Source organism: Pecten maximus, chromosome 9 (genome assembly GCF_902652985.1).
Source record: "Pecten maximus chromosome 9, xPecMax1.1, whole genome shotgun sequence".
In the NCBI taxonomy this organism is placed as follows: Eukaryota; Metazoa; Mollusca; class Bivalvia; order Pectinida; family Pectinidae; genus Pecten; species Pecten maximus.
Genome location: NC_047023.1, coordinates 22,643,710 through 22,662,073, shown reverse-complemented (window position 1 = coordinate 22,662,073; position 18,364 = coordinate 22,643,710). Strand labels below are relative to the sequence as shown.

The window sequence follows — 18,364 nt, the reverse complement described above, 5'->3', positions numbered from 1 at the left end:
ATCGATTTATGTGTAGTCGTGACGTCAACTACCAGAGAACGAAATGGCGTGAAACATTCGGGAAAACATTTCTACTTTCAGTTCAAAATTTAACGTGTTTCGAGCAGTTATTCTGACGCTGCCGTTTTTAGTTCGCCTCACTTTTATATAGTTCTAAGGAAACGGCCATGACATGATGAGTGTTGACGCTTATGCCCCAAATTCCCAAACACTCACGTTCCTGGACACCGAGGAAGATCTCCTCGGAGCGGATACTCAAGGCACAGACTTCGACTTTACAGATTTTACATTACCATCACAAACACAGTCGCAGACCCAAGCCTCTCAGCTAGAACCTGGACAGAGCCAAAGTCAGGTATAACAATATGGCGTATTTTGTTATTTGATGATTGACATACACCTATGCCATGTGCGATATGGGACATGTGGCCACATGATAAACTGCCATCTTGATATTGTCGAGTGGTTGAGATCGCGATCTTATCTTTGTTACGGAGGCCAAATCGTCATATTAGGCTTATTGTGGCATGAGTTTGAGTAAAGTTAAGTTGAAATCTGAATGAAAAAAATAGCAACATCAAATGGAACATAGTTACACAACAACAATGGGAAAACGTGGAATGTCAAGTTATAGCAATGTCAGCAGATGCTGATTACGTGTTATATAAAATAATTGATATTATTTCGCCTGTTTCACGGGGCGATTAATGATTAAATGCTTTGTAGGAGTATTCAAATGATTTTTGTGCAAATTTAAAATACTGTGATACTGAAGTGTCGACCTAATTGCTATATAATGAAGAGTGTCACAGTCCCAATAAGACAGCGTATGATTTATAAGTTTTGTAGTTTATGTGGTTCATTTAAAAATGTCGGCTACCAAGGTAATCTTTTTAGCACCATGGTATTTTGAGTTAACTCATTTAAACTTCTTTACACTTTTGAGACTGGCTTAATTTTTTTAATTGTCAATTCTCCCTTAATTTTTGCGATGATATAACTCCCAGATTTTCACTCAAATTACACTTTTTGATTCAGAAATGGGTAGTTTTAGCAGAGACATATATACAGAGAGATTGGCAGCTCTCTATTTGCCCTTGTGTTTACATAGTGGCCCCTGACCTTCCCACAATCCTTTGCGGTCGCTCGGTTCAGTCTTCACTAGACGCCATATTGGAGAAAACTTGAAAACCAGACACGTAATTATCGATAATTTCTATTTGAAATCATCACCAAGATCCAATTATGTGCTTTAATTTTATTAATATCAAAGTGCAGAAGTGTCATCAATATGAAATATATCACAATTTGCTGTCCAAGTGTTTGTATTTTGAGTATGAAAGTCAAGCACAACGCAGGAAAGATCGGCGGGAATCTCCAATTTATGGGGTTTTCGAGAAAACGGATAAATGACAACAATGTGCATGATAATCAAGACCACATTCCATAAGTATGATAGTTTTTGGTTAATGTGGTAACTTTTGTAGTGGCCAAAATAAAACGATGTGCTTTTTGTGTGCGTTTAAAATTGACGATGTTTTGGTCTGACGTAATGGCGGCTATTTACAAACTTGGACATGTCGAATAGGACCCAATGGATTTTAGAAAATACGGATAAATGGCAACAATGTGCATGATCAATAAGACTATATCCCAGAAGTATGATAGTTTTTGGTTAATGTGGTAACTTTTGTAGTGGCCTAAATGAAACGATGTGCTTTTTGTGTGCGTTTAAAATTGACGATGTTTTGGTCTGACGTAATGGCGGCTTAATTACAAACTTGGACATGTCGAATAGGACCAAATGGATTTTCGAAAATACGGATAAATGACAACAATATGCATGATCAATAAGACTATATCCCATAAGTTTGATAGTTTTTGGTTAATGTGGTAACTTTTGTAGTGGCCAAAATAAAACGATGTGCTTTTTGTGTGCGTTTAAAATTGACGATGTTTTGGTCTGACGTAATGGCGGCTATTTACAAACTTGGACATGACGAATAGGACGCCAATGGATTGTAGAAAATACGGATAAATGGCAACAATGTGCATGATCACTAAGACTATATCACATAAGTATGGTAGTTTTTGGTTAATGTGGTAACTTTTGTAGTGGCCTAAATAAAACGATGTGCTTTTTGTGTGCGTTTAAAATTGACAATGTTTTGGTCTGACGTAATGGCGGCTTAATTACAAACTTGGACATGTCGAATAGGACCCAATGGATTTTCGAAAATACGGATAAATGACAACAATATGCATGATCAATAAGACTATATCCCATAAGTATGATAGTTTTTGGTTCATGTGGTAACTTTTGTAGTGGCCAAAATAAAACGATGTGCTTTCTGTGTGTATTTAAAATGACAATGTTTTGGTCTGACGTAATGGCGGATTAACCAGAACATGTCGAATAAGTTCCAATACTACGATACACACATGCGCATAGCCCGATTTACCTGCGCTCGCGTGTGTTTGATAGGAGACAGGACGCTCTCGATAAGGGATATGCTTGAGTGGTCACGAATAAAGGGAGCCACTATGTGTACGGGGAAATAGCGATGTTACTAATCTCTCTGTATATATGTCTCTGGTTTTAGCTTTGCCAGTCCCCAAAAACTTCTTAAGTGTGTATTACAGATGACAGGGCTTTTTGGGGCCGTTAATGGGCCCCGTTCCCAATTGAAATTATTTCATATTTAAGCCAAATTCCCCAAATTTGCTATTTACTCATGAAAAAAGTGTTCCCTATTCACCAATTTTCTTCCCAAAATGAAACAAAAAGGCCCTTTCTCAAAAACAGTGAGAAAAAGCCCTGTATGACCTGAGGTGACCCATAAGCAGCTGACTATTACCATTTTGATTCTTGCTTTGAGAGGCTGCAGAACAAATGTGATGAAACATTAAAAGTGAGATTTTAGAGTGGCAGTGCAGTCCCAAATGAAAATCACCTAAACAACTTGCCAATTGTAAGAAGTCATCCAATATATACTGTTATTCAGATTTGACAGTTCTGTGAAAAGAAGCTTAGGTTTCTTTGCGAACACTGTCCAGAGGAGACAGTGAATTTGCCCCTGGCGGGAATTCAAAAACTTTCGTCTTACCACATTTACAGATCTATATAGTTTAACTTTTTTCAGTAGATTTGTGGAAGAAGCACATTTTAAAAGTGGAAGAGCCACAAATAAACTACATTTAAACTTCTATGTCTTATCAAAATGGTATTATAAGCAAAAACTCATTGAAGGCCAGTTTTTACATTGGCCAGTCTAAAGATAAACATCACATATGTTGCACATGTTTACTTGTCAACAAAAGGGAATTTCAGAATTGTGAACAATCATGGAAGTAACTAGGTTTTCAAATTGAAAACTTGCATAAACATGTTTTTGTTGTTTGTCAACAAAGTGGAATTTTAGAATTGATAACTGAGCAACAGTCATGGAAGTAACTAGATTTTATAGTTGAAAACTTATAAGTGTTTTTAACCGAAAAATTATATGCGGATATCAATTTTCATCTGAAAAGGGACCAAAATACATATACAATTTTCCCATAATGTTGGAAGTTGTGATTCAATATCGGACAACCAATGAAAAAAGGGATGCAAGCATGAATGCAATGGCTTTTAAATGTCTATGATCACTATCAGAGTTCCTTTAGTTGTTTCGGGGTCAATGTTTGAAAATACATGTCTTATTCAATAAATGCCACACCTTGCCACCATAGGAGAGAATTTATATAGGCTTGGTCTCAGTGATTTTTTTAGGGTCGATTTGGGGCCGAATTTCGGCCCCTTCCCCTAGAGAAATTTTGTTGTATTTTCCCAATTTCTTGCTCATATTTTCCCATTCAGAAAATATCCCTTCATATTAATTGGTATAAAGAAATGCCGACCAAAATGTATTTCACAAGAAATTTTCAACGCCGGTGTTCTCGTTCTATGTTGGTCGCGTTCGATAACGCAGATTCCCGTGCTTTCTGTTTCCGTGTCTGAAACGATGTCGTTTTCCTCAATGTTTCAAATCGAGCGCACCGCGAAAGTCTGTGTCGATCGAGTGTTTTAATCGCACACGTGGCTCACATATGCTATGACAAGCGCTTGAAAGTTTAAGATCATGTAAACAAGAGTCGCACAACACGAAGTATTATGTCAAAAGACTGACAAAAAAGATAGGAAAGGCCTTACGAAAGTGAGTGACTTAATTCTTCCGGCGGCGATATACCAAACAACCCGTCAACCAATGAATCATCATCCAACATTGAATCTGTTTTATCAACCGTCCAGACGGAGTGTTTACCCGTAGCAAACGTCAATGTACATGTAACCCGCGACGAAAATCTGGTATTAACTTCATCGGGAAAAAAGAGGAGCAGCGTCGATAGATGAACATTTAATGCTGCCAAATATGGATCTACCTTCTCTTGTCTTTATCACAGTAGTGTGACATGTGGCTACATGTGCAAGTACTGAGAATTGTTTGAGAATTGTTTATTTTTTGGTGCACATTTGAGTTGTAAGCCATTTGTTACAAAAGGGTATAAAACTTGGGACACATCCTTCAAGAAAATTGAAAAAACATGACCACTGGCCTGGACTCTTTGGTGGACATGTTCAAGGGGCAAAAAACAAGGAAAATGGCCCTTTAGATAGCTATTAAGAATCATTAGGCCAGATGAATGTTGAAAATTTAACAGATAAATAAATATATGGACGTGTTATTGACTTTTTTTTCATTTAAAACCAACACCAAATTTTCCCAATTGGGGAAAAATGCCGCTGTATTTTCCCAATTGAAAAGGTACAGGCCCCTGTAAAAAAGGATGAAAAAAAATCACTGGGTCTGTTATTTAATCCTTTTGACTAATATCGTCAAATGTCAATAAAAAAATTTGAAATGAAATAAATGTCACACCTTTTACCTATTACTGAACTAAGTGATTGAAAAGATATGACTTTTCTGAAGGGGTTCTTTCGGGTTGATAATGGGACGCATTTCCAGTTGAAATTATTACATGTCCAAGCAAAATTCCTAAACTTTGGAGTTTGCTCAAAAAAGTTTCCAATTCACCAATTTTCCTCCCAAAATGAGACAAACGGCCTCATCCTAAAGCAGTGAAAAAGACCCTGCTGTCCATTCATTAAGTTTTCGGTTGCTGCATGAGCTTTCCTTTTTGTATTGTAACATCTCAAGCACACAAAAACATTATTTGCAGAATTCACAAAAACAATATTAGCGGAATTCACAAATAAAATTTTTTGCAGAATTCACAGAAACAATATTTGCAGAATTAATAAAAATAATATTTGCAGAATTCATCACAATTTCCTCAACAATAAAAATCCCAGTGAGTCAGATAGCAAGAATGAAGCTTTGAAATGTTGAAATTGAAGCTTTGAAATGTTGAAATTGATTATTTGTTTGCAGCAACCCAATGGTGTTGATATACCACTACAAAATGGATTGGATAAGGGGATTGGAGTCATCGCACAAGGGGTGGGTGAGCTCAACTTCGAGGAGGAGGAAGAGGAACAGTTTTATATGAAAGATCTTCCCAAACATGCATGCTCGTAAGTTCCTTTAACTGTAATTGTTTTTTGTTGTTTTTTGTTTTTTTTACAGAACGAGAATGTTTTATTATTAGTCACAATATCATTGTTTAAATAAATGTCAAGGTATGATTACAGAGTACTGCTATATTGATGAGATTTGTTATAATTGAAAGTTGTTGTACATCATGTATTGATGAAAGATTTCAATACCAACAGATACTGTGGAATACATGACCCAGCATGTGTGGTGCTGTGTAACTCCACCAAGAAGTGGTTCTGTAATGGCCGTGGTAACACATCAGGCAGGTGAGTAGTGGCTCTTATCTAATTATGATATTGGTGATCACAGCTCTATTTACTAACAGCCACTAACACAAGGTACTGGCTGTATTATTTTACATGTTAATTCATTGGCTAAGATGGTAGAACATAGGAGGAAACAGTAGTACATTGTAATGTTTAATGAGATCTAACCACAGTGTCTGTCAGCTGTGATATTACATAAATACCTCATTATCTGTTCCTGTAGGTCCCATGTAGATTACCTATAAGTTAATTATTAGATAATCTATGCTTAATAGTGAATAATATATGTTTGGTTTTAATACACTTCATCAGCCACATCATCAACCATTTGGTGAGAGCTAAGGCTAAGGAGGTGACGCTCCACAAGGATGGACCACTGGGGGAGACTGTCCTCGAGTGCTACAACTGTGGCTGTCGTAATGTGTTCCTGCTTGGCTTCATCCCAGCCAAGGCCGACTCTGTGGTGGTGTTACTGTGTAGACAGCCATGTGCTACACTCACCAACCTCAAGGACATGAACTGGTATTTATAACCCAACACATCAAATGCAGCATCATGGTCAATCTTGTGAAATGAATATATTCTGTGTACTTGCATGTATCCTGTACTTATGCCAAACTGACCCAGTAAGGGCCCCATATCTTAAAAGCTTGTAACATATACATATAATATTAATAAAAAAAATTGAATTTGTTTCATAAATTTCATAATATATTGACTGCAATGTAAGATAATTTATGCAAATGTTGTAAAATCAAGAAAACTGTATCATAAGAGACAAGATGACTATCACTGAATAATTTATTTCTTTAATCTAAAATTTTGAAAATATTCTTGCCTTTGCATTTAAATCCATTTAGATTAATTGAAGGGGGGGGGGGGGTTCTGTAAAAAAAAAAAAAAATTTAATTGAAACATAGCAATTATATTAAAACAAACATTTCAGATGTTCTATGAATTAAATGAGATTATGTGTAGCACATGTAATTTTATGTTAAAGGGATCCCAGCCAGTGGCAGCCCCTGATCCAGGATCGACAGTTCCTAGCCTGGCTGGTAAAGGTGCCCTCAGACCAGGAACAAATGCGAGGACGGCAGATCTCTGCCCAACAGATTAACAAACTGGAGGAGTTATGGAAGGACAACCCTGATGCTACACTTGAAGACTTGGAGAAACCTGGGGTAGATGAAGAGCCCCAACAGGTCCTTCTGAGGTACATATAACCAAAGGTGGCCAGAGTATATTTCCTCTGCAATATACTAAAGCATGTCTCTCCTAGAAGGAATATATAATTAATAAATCAAAGTGTTAATGAATGTGATCTGTGATCTTTCCATGGTACACAGTTGTCAAAGCTGTTTATATTTGTTATGTGTAGATATGATGATGCCTACCAATACCAGAACATATTTGGTCCCCTGGTGAAGTTAGAGGCAGACTATGATAAGAAGCTGAAGGAGTCCCAGACCCAGGATAACATTGTGGTTCGCTGGGATGTTGGCCTGAACAAGAAGCGTATCACATACTTCCACCTCCCCAAGGCCAACGAAGGTTTGTGTTTGACTACAGAATCATCAGCAAATTCTTCATCAAAGCATAATTATGATGCCCAATAGTTCATTTAAATTGTCATTTCCATATGTCATTCATAACGATTATGAAAGTCAACTGTAATTGGGCCATTGCTTCATCTCTTATGGGAAAGTGTTAAGTGTTTGTGATATATTGATATTTAGTTTACAAATCCAAAATACTTGAGGTAGAAAAAGTAGATGAGAATATTTTCCAAGGCTTTAAACAACGTAATACCTTTTAATATATTGTTGATCTCAGAAATGAAGCTGATGCACGGAGATGAGTTACGGATCCGTTACATGGGAGAACTTCACAAGCCTTGGTCTGGTGTTGGACATGTCATCAAGATCCCAGATAGTATCCTTTACTTGGACTCCGGGTCTGACCTGCACATCTTCAAATATTCATTTCTTTTGAGGAAATTTTCAATATTAGATATTGATTTACAAAATTCTGAATGTAAATTTTTGAGTTGGCCAAATGCCTTCCTAGGGGGTATGTAACATAATCATGAACTACAGTTATGTATTGGGTGTGTGTCCAGATATCTCGCAGACTTTAACATTATTTGTAATTCTTTCAACTATTTGCTTAAAAACTTAAGAAGACTGGCACAGCATTTGGTTGTAGTTAATAGGTGCCTGTGGAAGTTATGACCTTAACGATGTTCAGACCATAGTGACGAGGTGGCCATAGAACTGAAGAGTAACGCTGGTGTGCCCACAGAGTGTACCCATAACTTTGTAGTGGACTTTGTCTGGAAGTCAACATCGTTTGACAGGTATACTTCAATTCTGTTTACTTCATTTTCGTTTTAAGTTTATAATCATAATAATATTAATTATTACACTGTAAAATACTGTGGTAACAGCTAATTGACTATCAGGTTGAGAATGTATTGTTCATGGCTGGATTTTTACATGTATGTGTTTCTCAACAGAATGCAGGCAGCTCTGAAGACTTTTGCTGTTGATGAGACCTCAGTTTGGGGCTACATTTACCACAAACTGCTCGGACATGAAGTGGAGGATGTCGTCATCAAATGTCAGCTTCCCAAGAGATTCAGCGCCCTTAACCTGCCAGAACTGAACCACTCTCAGGTGTACGCAGTGAAGACTGTCCTGCAGCGACCCCTCAGTCTTATCCAGGTAAGTGGCAAGTCTGCTGGCTCATAAATCTGTCTTACTCATCATTAAGTGAACCCACAGCAGTCTCATCCAGCTAAAAGTCAAATCTGCCTGGCTCATTATAAAGTGAGTCCCCAGCAGTCTAATCCAGGTGAAGGTCGCATCTGCGTGGCTCATACAGAATGAAAGCATCTCTCTGCTGACTTACTTATTTCAGTGATCTGTATCATGGGAAATAACTCCCACAACTGCCAGTGATCAAAGTGCCAATAGTTGGATTTTAAACCTCACAGTTATGTTTGCTTCTCTGTGCAGGGTCCTCCAGGGACAGGTAAAACTGTAACCTCTGCGACTGTGGTGTACCATCTGGCCAAACAGAACTCTGGCCAGGTGCTGGTGTGTGCCCCCTCCAACATTGCTGTGGACCAGCTTACCGAGAAGATTCACAGGACTGGGCTCAAGGTCAGTATTATAATAATTTGGATGATGGTATTTAAGAGTTAGAAGAAAGTTATGGATCTGTGAAAATTTTAGTAAATCTTTGATAAATTTGAAACAGAAATACATATTTTTATCACACAATAAAGATTTGTTTGACAGACATTAAGAAAGACATATAGTTTTCAAATTTAATCTTGGCATATAAACATCGGTCATATGGAATGTGTCCTGTCTCCATTGTGCGATATGTGATCTGAAAGTTTGTAACTTTTTTATCATTAATTATGTCACTTAAGCCATATCACTTGCATTCCTATAACCTTGGTGTATTCACTGATAACACAGTAATCCAGCTGATAACACAGTAGTGACAGGCCAAAAAAAAATATCCAATTTATCTCGGTTCACAGTGAAAGCTTTTAGTTAAAATGTTGTTATTGCATGTTGTTAGGTGGTGCGCCTCTGTGCCAAGAGCCGTGAAGCCATTGAGTCCCCAGTCTCTTTCCTGTCCCTACACAACCAGATCAGGAACATCGAGAGGTGAGTACCTGTCTTGAGACAGACTGATGTCATCTTCAGGTAACTGAAGCTCTACAACAAACCTCTGATTAGTAAAATTTAGTAATATAGACATCATCTAAATGTATATTAAGTTTATGTTGGCGATATATATTCCATTTCTTTGAATAAATCTGGTAAATTTGTGTTGCAGTCTTCATTATATTTCAATTTAATGTTATGAAGCTGGCCTTGTGATCTGAAATCAAGATTAAAATCACATTGTTAGAAGATGAATATATGCAAACTAGGATTGTACTTCAGCCTCATCACTTCTAAGTTGAAGGGGAAATAACTCCACTGCTCTAGTAGAATCAAATGAAAGCTGTGTGTAAACAAATCTCGATTGAAAGTAGATAGAGGAGAATTCACTCAGCAATCAAGTGAGGACTCTTGGTAATTATTCACAGGTATCAAAGTTTAGGTAATTATTCACAGGTATCAAAGTTTAGGTTAATTTTTCACTGGTAGTAAGGTTTAGGTAATTTCTCACAGATATCAAAGTTTAGGTAATTTTTCACCTGTATCAAAGTTTAACACAGACTGTATTGATTGTTACAGTGTGCCAGAGCTACAGAAGCTGCAACAGCTTAAAGATGAGACTGGTGAACTGTCATCTGCTGATGAGAAGAGGTATCGCTCCCTCAAGAAACAGTGTGAGAAAGAGCTGCTACAGGTCTGTAAAAACACTGACATTATGAAGATATACAGCTACTAAACTATAATCAAACTCAGATTAGTTCATTCACTGGTAAGAAATTTGATATGAGCAGTTATTGTTTTACTAAACCACTGACAATTCTGACATTAGGAATCAAGAGCAGATGCATATATTGGATTTTAGAATATTTTAGAAAAAATCACAAGACAATCGCAAAAGTATGTTGTTATTTGGCTCACCTGGTCCAAAGGACAAGTGAGTTGATCTTCATGTGCCATCTGTCCTATGTCAATTTTTTCTTCAAAAAAAAAAGTGCTATTAGTTGTGGACAATACGGCAGATTTGGCAGATAAATATATGATTGAGTAAGTGAAATACAAAATTTTCAACGTGTGGATGTTGTTTTATTGACAGCATGCAGATGTGATCTGCTGTACCTGTGTTGGAGCAGGGGACCCAAGACTTGGAAAGATGCAGTTCCGCTCTGTACTCATTGATGAGAGTACCCAGGCTACAGAACCCGAGTGTATGATCCCTGTGATTCTAGGATGCAGACAAGTAAGCTTGCTTAATTTCATTTTATTTTATGTTTTTAACACCCGGAAAAGAGAAACAGTTAACATTACTTCTTAAGACATGGAATTCAGATTTATAGCCATTAAAAAATACAATCATGTAACTGAAATAATGATATTGATTGGAATATAAACCCAAATGTTTCAATCCTGTTAAACAGTATCCTAGGCTCGATTATAACCGGAACAAGGATGTTAAGCCCCATCAATCAATCCTGTAAAACAGTGTCCTGGGCTCGGTTATAACCGGAACAAGGACGTTAAGCCCCATCAGTCAATCAATCCTCTAAAACAGAAGTAAAATTGTTGGATGTTTACTGTAGAGATGATTTCATGCCCTGTGTTAAGATATGTTTATTAGATATTTACCTACCTTTTCCACAGTTGATTCTGGTTGGAGATCACTGTCAGCTTGGTCCAGTGGTGATGTGTAAGAAAGCAGCTCGTGCTGGACTGTCTCAGTCCCTGTTTGAGCGTTTGGTTGTGCTAGGTATTCGCCCCATCAGGCTCCAGGTCCAGTACAGAATGCACCCTGCACTCAGCGCCTTCCCTTCAAACATCTTTTATGAAGGCTCTCTGCAGAATGGGGTTGCCCCAGGTATGTGTATAGAATATTTTTGTATAACAGTTTCCATAAAAAAAAACACTATCATGCCGCAGTCAGCGATTGTAAAATGGTCAAAGTAGTTGAAAGCATAAAGGAGTGAAAATTGTGTTTTAACCATTTTCTCTGGTGGTGATCAGTGAAAAAAAAATGTAAAGTTAACTTGAGGTTATGTTCTCTTCTAACAGTTGAATCATTTTTTGACAGCTGATCGTACAAGGAAGAATCTGGACATTCCTTGGCCTCAGGCAGACAAGCCGATGTTCTTCTACACGACATCTGGTCAGGAGGAAATCTCAAGCTCTGGCACCTCCTATCTCAACAGGTATACTGTCCGAGTGTGATGTCATGAAAAATTTGGTAATGCTACATTACTGTTTAATTAAACTAGAGAACTAAAACATTATGAACCAATTTAATGTTGCTTAAACCTTTTGATTCCAGGACTGAGGCAGTCAATGTAGAGAAGATTGCCACCCGTTTCCTACGATCAAGCATCAAACCTGAACAGATCGGTATCATCACACCTTATGAGGGACAACGAGCATACATTGTCCAGTACATGCAGTACAGCGGATCTCTTAACAAGAAGCTGTACCAGGTACGACATACAGTCTTATGTAAAGTAAAGAAAAACTAATCTTCCAAATTTGTATAGGAAAATGTTTTACTTCACATAGACTGTATAATGATAAAGACATGGCATTCATAATCTGTATGATAAAGATATGGCAATGCAGAGCTATGGCATTCATTGTATAATTTATAAAGACATACCAGATAAATAAGTATCCCACTATTTTGTATTTAGACTGGATGCCTTATGTTAATATTGTTTTGCTTCCAGGAGATTGAAGTAGCCAGTGTGGATGCTTTCCAAGGGAGGGAGAAAGACTTCATCATTTTGTCATGTGTCAGATCCAATGAACACCAGGGAATTGGATTTCTGAATGATCCACGTCGTCTGAATGTAGCTCTGACTCGAGCAAAGTATGTAACCATGCTGGATGTTTTTCATGATGCATTTATCATTCTTAAAATAAGTAAATATATATAAGTAGGAAGATTGAAAATTTTGATATACTGTATGTAATATATAATAAGTATTAAATATTAATGAGTCATCAATATTTTGTTTTTCCTAGGTATGGAATCATCATTGTGGGTAACCCTAAAGTCCTGTCAAAGGTATGTATCAATTTTCTTTTTACACTAATAGAAGGGGGGAAAATAGGAGATATTTATTAGTTCCTAGTAAATACCACATAACTATATAATGAAGTGAATTTTAGGGGGTCCAGGTGGCAAAGTGTCAACACACTTATCCCAGGGTACTCCGGTTTCCTTCCACTCTAAGACCTTCACACACTTCCTTCCTGGCCCAGAAGCATGATTGATGTATGTTGTTTTAACTTGTTTCAAAATTATTATAAAATCATTGTGTTTCTGTTGAATAGCAACCTCTGTGGAACCACCTGTTGACTTACTACAAGGAGCAGAAATGCCTGGTGGAGGGACCCCTCAACAACCTCAAGGAAAGCCTGATACAGTTCAGCAAGCCACGCAAGCTTGTCAACTCAGCCAACCCGGTACGTCACACTTCTTGTAGTGTTCTTGCTAGTCAGATACAACTGTTTTATTCCATGTATAAACCTGTATAATGTTTTCAATATCTTCTTGCACTCATAGCATGAATGTGTTTTGGGTAGATGGAAATTAATGGTGTGCATTAATAAAGTACATCAGGATGAGAATAAGATTATCAGTTATTTTATAAAACAGATGAATATGACCACTGCATTTCTTATATTAGTATTTAACTGGAAATTTTTCTGTCTCGACTGTGGTACTATGCAAGAAAATTATTGTCCAGAGGTCATTTTCAGAGTTGTAAATACATTTGAGAAATAGCCTAAATGCAAGCCTGCAAATTAAGTGTAATAGATTGTGATTATGTGTTATAGACTGCCATTATGTGTAGTAGACTGTGATAATGTGTAATAGACTGTAATTATATGTTAACCTTTCATTACAGGGTGGCAGATTCATGAGTAACATTATGTTTGATGCCCGAGAAGTACTTATCCCTGGTAGTGTGTATGACAGAAGTAAGTATGCAGTGGAATAGGTTTTGAAACAATGCAATTTTCCCTTTTGTATTTTGTCTTACAGGTGATTTAATTCAGACAATACTGTAATAATAGGCTGCATTTTCCCCAGTACCCAACATGCGTAGATTTTTTTCCCCTGGATTCCTCCTGTAGTATATATATATATATTTTCTTTTACTGAATATATATCCATAATACTTTGCTGTGAAAGAAGATTGTTTACGGATTGCGTCTTGTGCAAATTTGATCTTGCTGTATGTATACAGTTGTTCATATAGGGACAACATTTACCACAACCGGTTCTATAACATGACAGTATCTGTTCCATGCGAAAGTACTTGCTCATTGTACGATAACTGCTGGGGATAGTGGCAATAACTGTAGTTTCCCAATGTTGCATGCAGGATCAATTACTACAGATTTTTTTTTTTCCATTTGCTCTGTCAATATCTAAAACCATATACATGTAGCTTCATATAATTCAGTATTGCTACCACTGTCCTCTTTTATTTATTTCATTGTATGTAGGTTACACATCCAGACTCAATGCTGGTAATATAATATTGCAAGTGATTTAGGAAGTCAACGAATTGTTGCTTTTGTCAGTAATAAAAATCTACCATAATGCCATGAAGTAATTGACTTTATATCAAGTAATTTGTTGTGTATTTTTTTCCAGCCCAGGGATATCGTGAACCAGCTGTGGTCCGTCACCATGACCAGCTGAGTTATATTGGACCTGAGCGTGCCTATACAGGCCCCGCTCTCAACCTGCCAGTGCCAGTCAACATGTTCATACCTCCAATGCCACAGCCCTTCAACACTCAACAGCCGGTTCACATGAGTAAGTCCTTACTTTCAGTAAGGTTGAGCTCCATTGGGTATAGGGGGAAAGTATTCAATTTTGATCAATTTTAACCTTATTGGTGAGAAATATTTTACAAATGCTTTCGTTTAAAACCTGTTCAAGAGGGGAGAATCAAAGAAAACTTTTAAGACTATGGGATTGGTTATTGATGCAGTGTTATGAGGAACAGTAGATCAACTTTAGCCAATTTAGAGGAGCTTTCTGTCTCTAACAAGTTCTCTTTTGATAGTTGCTTTTGCTTTTGGCCTAATGTTTAGTAATATCTGTATGTTATGTCTCTCAGACAACAAGAACAATCCACGACAGAACCAGCGTGGCTACAACTACCGCCAGAAGCCACCTCGATACAGCAACACACAGACCACCCAGGGCTCACAGATGAGTCAGAATGGCAGTCAGAGCCAGGCTAGTCAGGTGAATATTATTATCGCACAATAAAGACTGCAACAAGCTCATTGCAGAATTAAGACTCCAACAAGCTTGTTTTCAGACTTACAATTCGACATAGAAACCTAGTTGGTTCGATATACAGTATGTACTTTGCTTCAAGAATTTTCCTAGAATAAATATTTACTTTTGTTTGTTAAACTCTCTAAACTTTGTTAAGCTATAGTTCTGTAGAATACATCACTAGGTATGATTTATGAATGTCCGATGTAAATAACAAGTAGAAGGTTTCTGATGAAATGTGTTTCCGAATAAGTTAAGATCCTACTGTAAAACGAGCTTCAAGAACTGTTTACTGATGATGATCTTCATTAGTGTAAGTTTCACCTTGCCTATTTTCAGGATGGTATATCCCAGCCGTTCTCGCAGGGTCCTCTGACCCAAGGGCCAATGTCGATGAGCCAGTCGTTCCAGATGAGCCAGCCCGGCCTTTCGGGCCTGTCGCAGCCAGAACTGTCCCAGGTTTGTGCATTTTTGCGGTCTACCTGTTGTATTTATACTCGATGTTTGAGTCATCCTGTTAAATGTGAAGGAGGGTAGTAGAAATGGCTCCTGATTCTTTATTAAGGCCATCTGTGTATGAGGCTTAGCTTTCATTATTGACCTACATTAATATGCATTGCAATATCTTCATTTTTCTCACATAGTGAGTTTGTTTGTATTTCATTCCTATTTTCATAACAAAAGTTCAACTTCTTTTTATATTTTGCTAAGAAATGCTATCCAATACATTGTTGTATATTGAAAACAATGTTTTAAGCCTTTACATCTTTATGATTGCAGGACAGTTTCCTTGCTGACGACTTTAAGTCGCAGGCTGACGGCATGTTGTCCCAGGACTCGACATACCAGGGCGACCGCATGTTCTATGCCTCCCAGCTGTCACAAGGTCCCTTCAACTAGGACCGCCACTCACAATATCAGCCTACGGCAGAAAGATGAAATGAAAACTAAGTGATCGATCACACAAGATCTTAGCTACCACAATGTCTCTGACAGTACGATGTGCACACAATGAGCAGTGTCTGCTAAAGTGGCCTGCCAGGTAAAACTACCACCAACCACGGGCGTCGGCTTCCCACGGCCACACCTGAGGGAAACGTCCCCTCCCACAAGGCTGAGTGAGACAGCCACCGGGGTCCGACACAGCCATCCGCTCACATGACCGATCATGTGGCTCTAAAGCGGTAACGTGGCATGTTGGTGGAGATATGAATGGGCAGATATATGCCACCTGCTAGGTGAATCCGAGCAGACGACAGACACTGCTGGGCCTGTGGTTTTGATGCCATACTGAAGGGGTTCAGTGTATCTGAACCCAATGTGTGGGTAGCACTACAAGATATAAATCAGAGATCATATGTAGCCCTGGTTTCATGCAAGAGTAGATTTGAGAAACTACACTTAAACAAAAATATTGTGTTGGAAAAGAGTTTGGTACCATCCGAGTATTAGAATGCAAGCTTATATCTATCTTTGTGTTGAAATATAGTCTTTTCTTTCAGTTTATTGTGTATGGTGATTTTTTTTTTAATAATTTTGCTTCCATCTTTGATATATAGCCGATGTTAATGGGGCGTTTCGTTGGAATGTTCTAGATATGTATGTCAATCACAGCAGACACTTACTGTATTACATTGATAAGGACTATGGTTAAAACAGGTGATGGTGATACCAAGAAATCATGGGTGAGTGCAAATGCTGATCAGTTGTAGAGGTGTTTGGAGAGAAGCTACTTGACTATATCAGGTCTGTGTGATGTGTACAGTTGTTGGTTTGTTCCTTAATATTCCAACCTCGTGTCTTCACCAACACGTGTTGTCAATGATTCTGCAGGTTTGTCTCTAAACATGAAAAATGGAGATCCCTCTTGGCTCACGAATTGTTGCTATAATAAAAAAAATCACTGCCCTTATTTTCCCTGAGAAGGAACAGACCCATACCTTTTGCCTTGTGACAAATAGATGTCAAACTTTGAAGGTCGCTTCTTCATTTACCAGTTGTTTACCCGTAAGTCTTTGATTTTGAATTGAAAATGTTCATTCAGTGATTTAAGTCTTTCATAACAGATTTACATTTTCGATGACCAATTTTGGCTATACTGTATGCTGCTGAATAGGTGTTGTAGTTTTAACTTCTCGAGTAGGATTTGTTTTATCATAACAATACATGAAAGTGATTGCCCTAGTATGATAAATGTCAAAACGCAAATCAAGACATGATCAAGTCTCGAGGTGCAATATTTCTCTGTGAAAATCTCAATCCAGAGCAAGATTCAGTTGTCCCGAACCAAGTTTTGTTTGAGTTCTTCCCCGTTTCATTTGATGAAAAAAAAAACAAAACTTTTTGTTAAGTAAATCAGCTTTAAAGCAGAGACTGGAGATCAGTTTAGGCCAGGGATAAATCTAAATAGAATGTGAAATCAGTATGCCACTTGTGGAGCCTTACTCAAAGGAAGATAAGTTATCTACATGGGTCTGTTGAATAATGCATAGGAGATGAGTAGATTCGGTGTGGAAGATATTATTCTTGAGGAGAAGTGAGTTGTGTAAATCATACTTTTATCAAATTCAAGAAAGATGGTCACATGAAATGTATTTGATTTATGTCCTTTTTTAATGTTGTGCAATCTAATAGTAAGAGTTATTGTTTTTTAAAATCAGCTAGCAATAAATTTGTACAGAAGATGATGTCTGTGTAAAGTTGGACCAATTGCAAAGGAGCCAACTGGTAAGGATTCTGAGAGAGACCAATGCAAATGTAAAGGATGTGTTCAGTATTTAACTCCATGTCTAAATCAGATATATCTATGTTCTCACTGCTAATGTTAATCTCCTTGTATGGTTACTTGTGGGCATTAAAAAGTTGATTCATTCACTCTGCTAGCTTCACTGCTGTGCTGAAGTAAATATTCCAATGCATGGATTATTTCACGTTTTTTCATAGACTAGTTTTGTATTTCTTCCATGGGACGTTATAAAATTTTGTGACTTTATGATCATTTAAAGGTGAATAGATTTAAAGTTATTCTTTTCGTTTGCATCAACCCCTGGTTTACAACCAGAAGTCGAGTTTCTTTGATTAATTGGTGTTTAGGATGGCTATCAATGAAATTTTGCTAGTAAATAACAACAGATTTTAGTTTCACAGATATTTTAGTGGTTATCTTCCCTAGTGTGTGGCACCTTGAGTGCTTGGGCCGCTTTCCTGTATCACTTTAATTTGCTTCTAACCTTGTCCTGTACCTTTACTCCAATAAAAATTCTTCTGCTCCTTCAAATCTGTTGTTTTATTATCTATATGAAAGAAAATAACTATGTGATATCAATGACAACTTGTGATATGAACTACAACAGCTTTGTGGTATGAACGACAGTAACTACATGATATGACCGTCCATAACTATGTGGTATGAACGACAATAACTACATATGACCGTCAATAACTATGTGGTATGAACGACAATAACTACGTGGTATGAACGACAATAACTACGTGATATGACCATCAATAACTATGTGGTATGAACGACAA

The 18,364-nt window shown here is 37.4% G+C and overlaps 1 protein-coding gene across 1 annotated transcript; it reads left to right on the top strand.

The window, feature by feature from the left end:
* The first annotated feature begins 23 nt into the window (after positions 1–23).
* On the top strand, positions 24–18,110 carry LOC117335004 (regulator of nonsense transcripts 1-like). The gene is made up of 24 exons (XM_033894893.1): positions 24–355; positions 5,433–5,575; positions 5,774–5,863; positions 6,176–6,385; positions 6,864–7,076; positions 7,242–7,414; positions 7,697–7,795; positions 8,111–8,219; positions 8,379–8,586; positions 8,881–9,027; positions 9,458–9,546; positions 10,126–10,240; positions 10,640–10,783; positions 11,185–11,398; positions 11,612–11,729; positions 11,849–12,005; positions 12,252–12,394; positions 12,550–12,592; positions 12,862–12,993; positions 13,440–13,512; positions 14,195–14,359; positions 14,667–14,797; positions 15,173–15,292; positions 15,614–18,110. Exons 1-24 carry the CDS (start codon positions 173–175, stop codon positions 15,731–15,733), a joined length of 3,339 nt encoding a protein of 1,112 aa, XP_033750784.1. The 5' UTR covers positions 24–172; the 3' UTR covers positions 15,734–18,110.
* Positions 18,111–18,364: the final 254 nt, after the last annotated feature.

Coding starts and splice junctions, on each gene's coding strand:
- LOC117335004 (XM_033894893.1), top strand. CDS start 173: ATGATGAGTGTTGACGCTTATGCCCCAAATTCCCAAACACTCACGTTC. Junction 7,796..8,110: donor TGTCATCAAGATCCCAGATA/GTATCCTTTACT, acceptor AACGATGTTCAG/ACCATAGTGACGAGGTGGCC. Junction 14,360..14,666: donor TCAACAGCCGGTTCACATGA/GTAAGTCCTTAC, acceptor TATGTCTCTCAG/ACAACAAGAACAATCCACGA.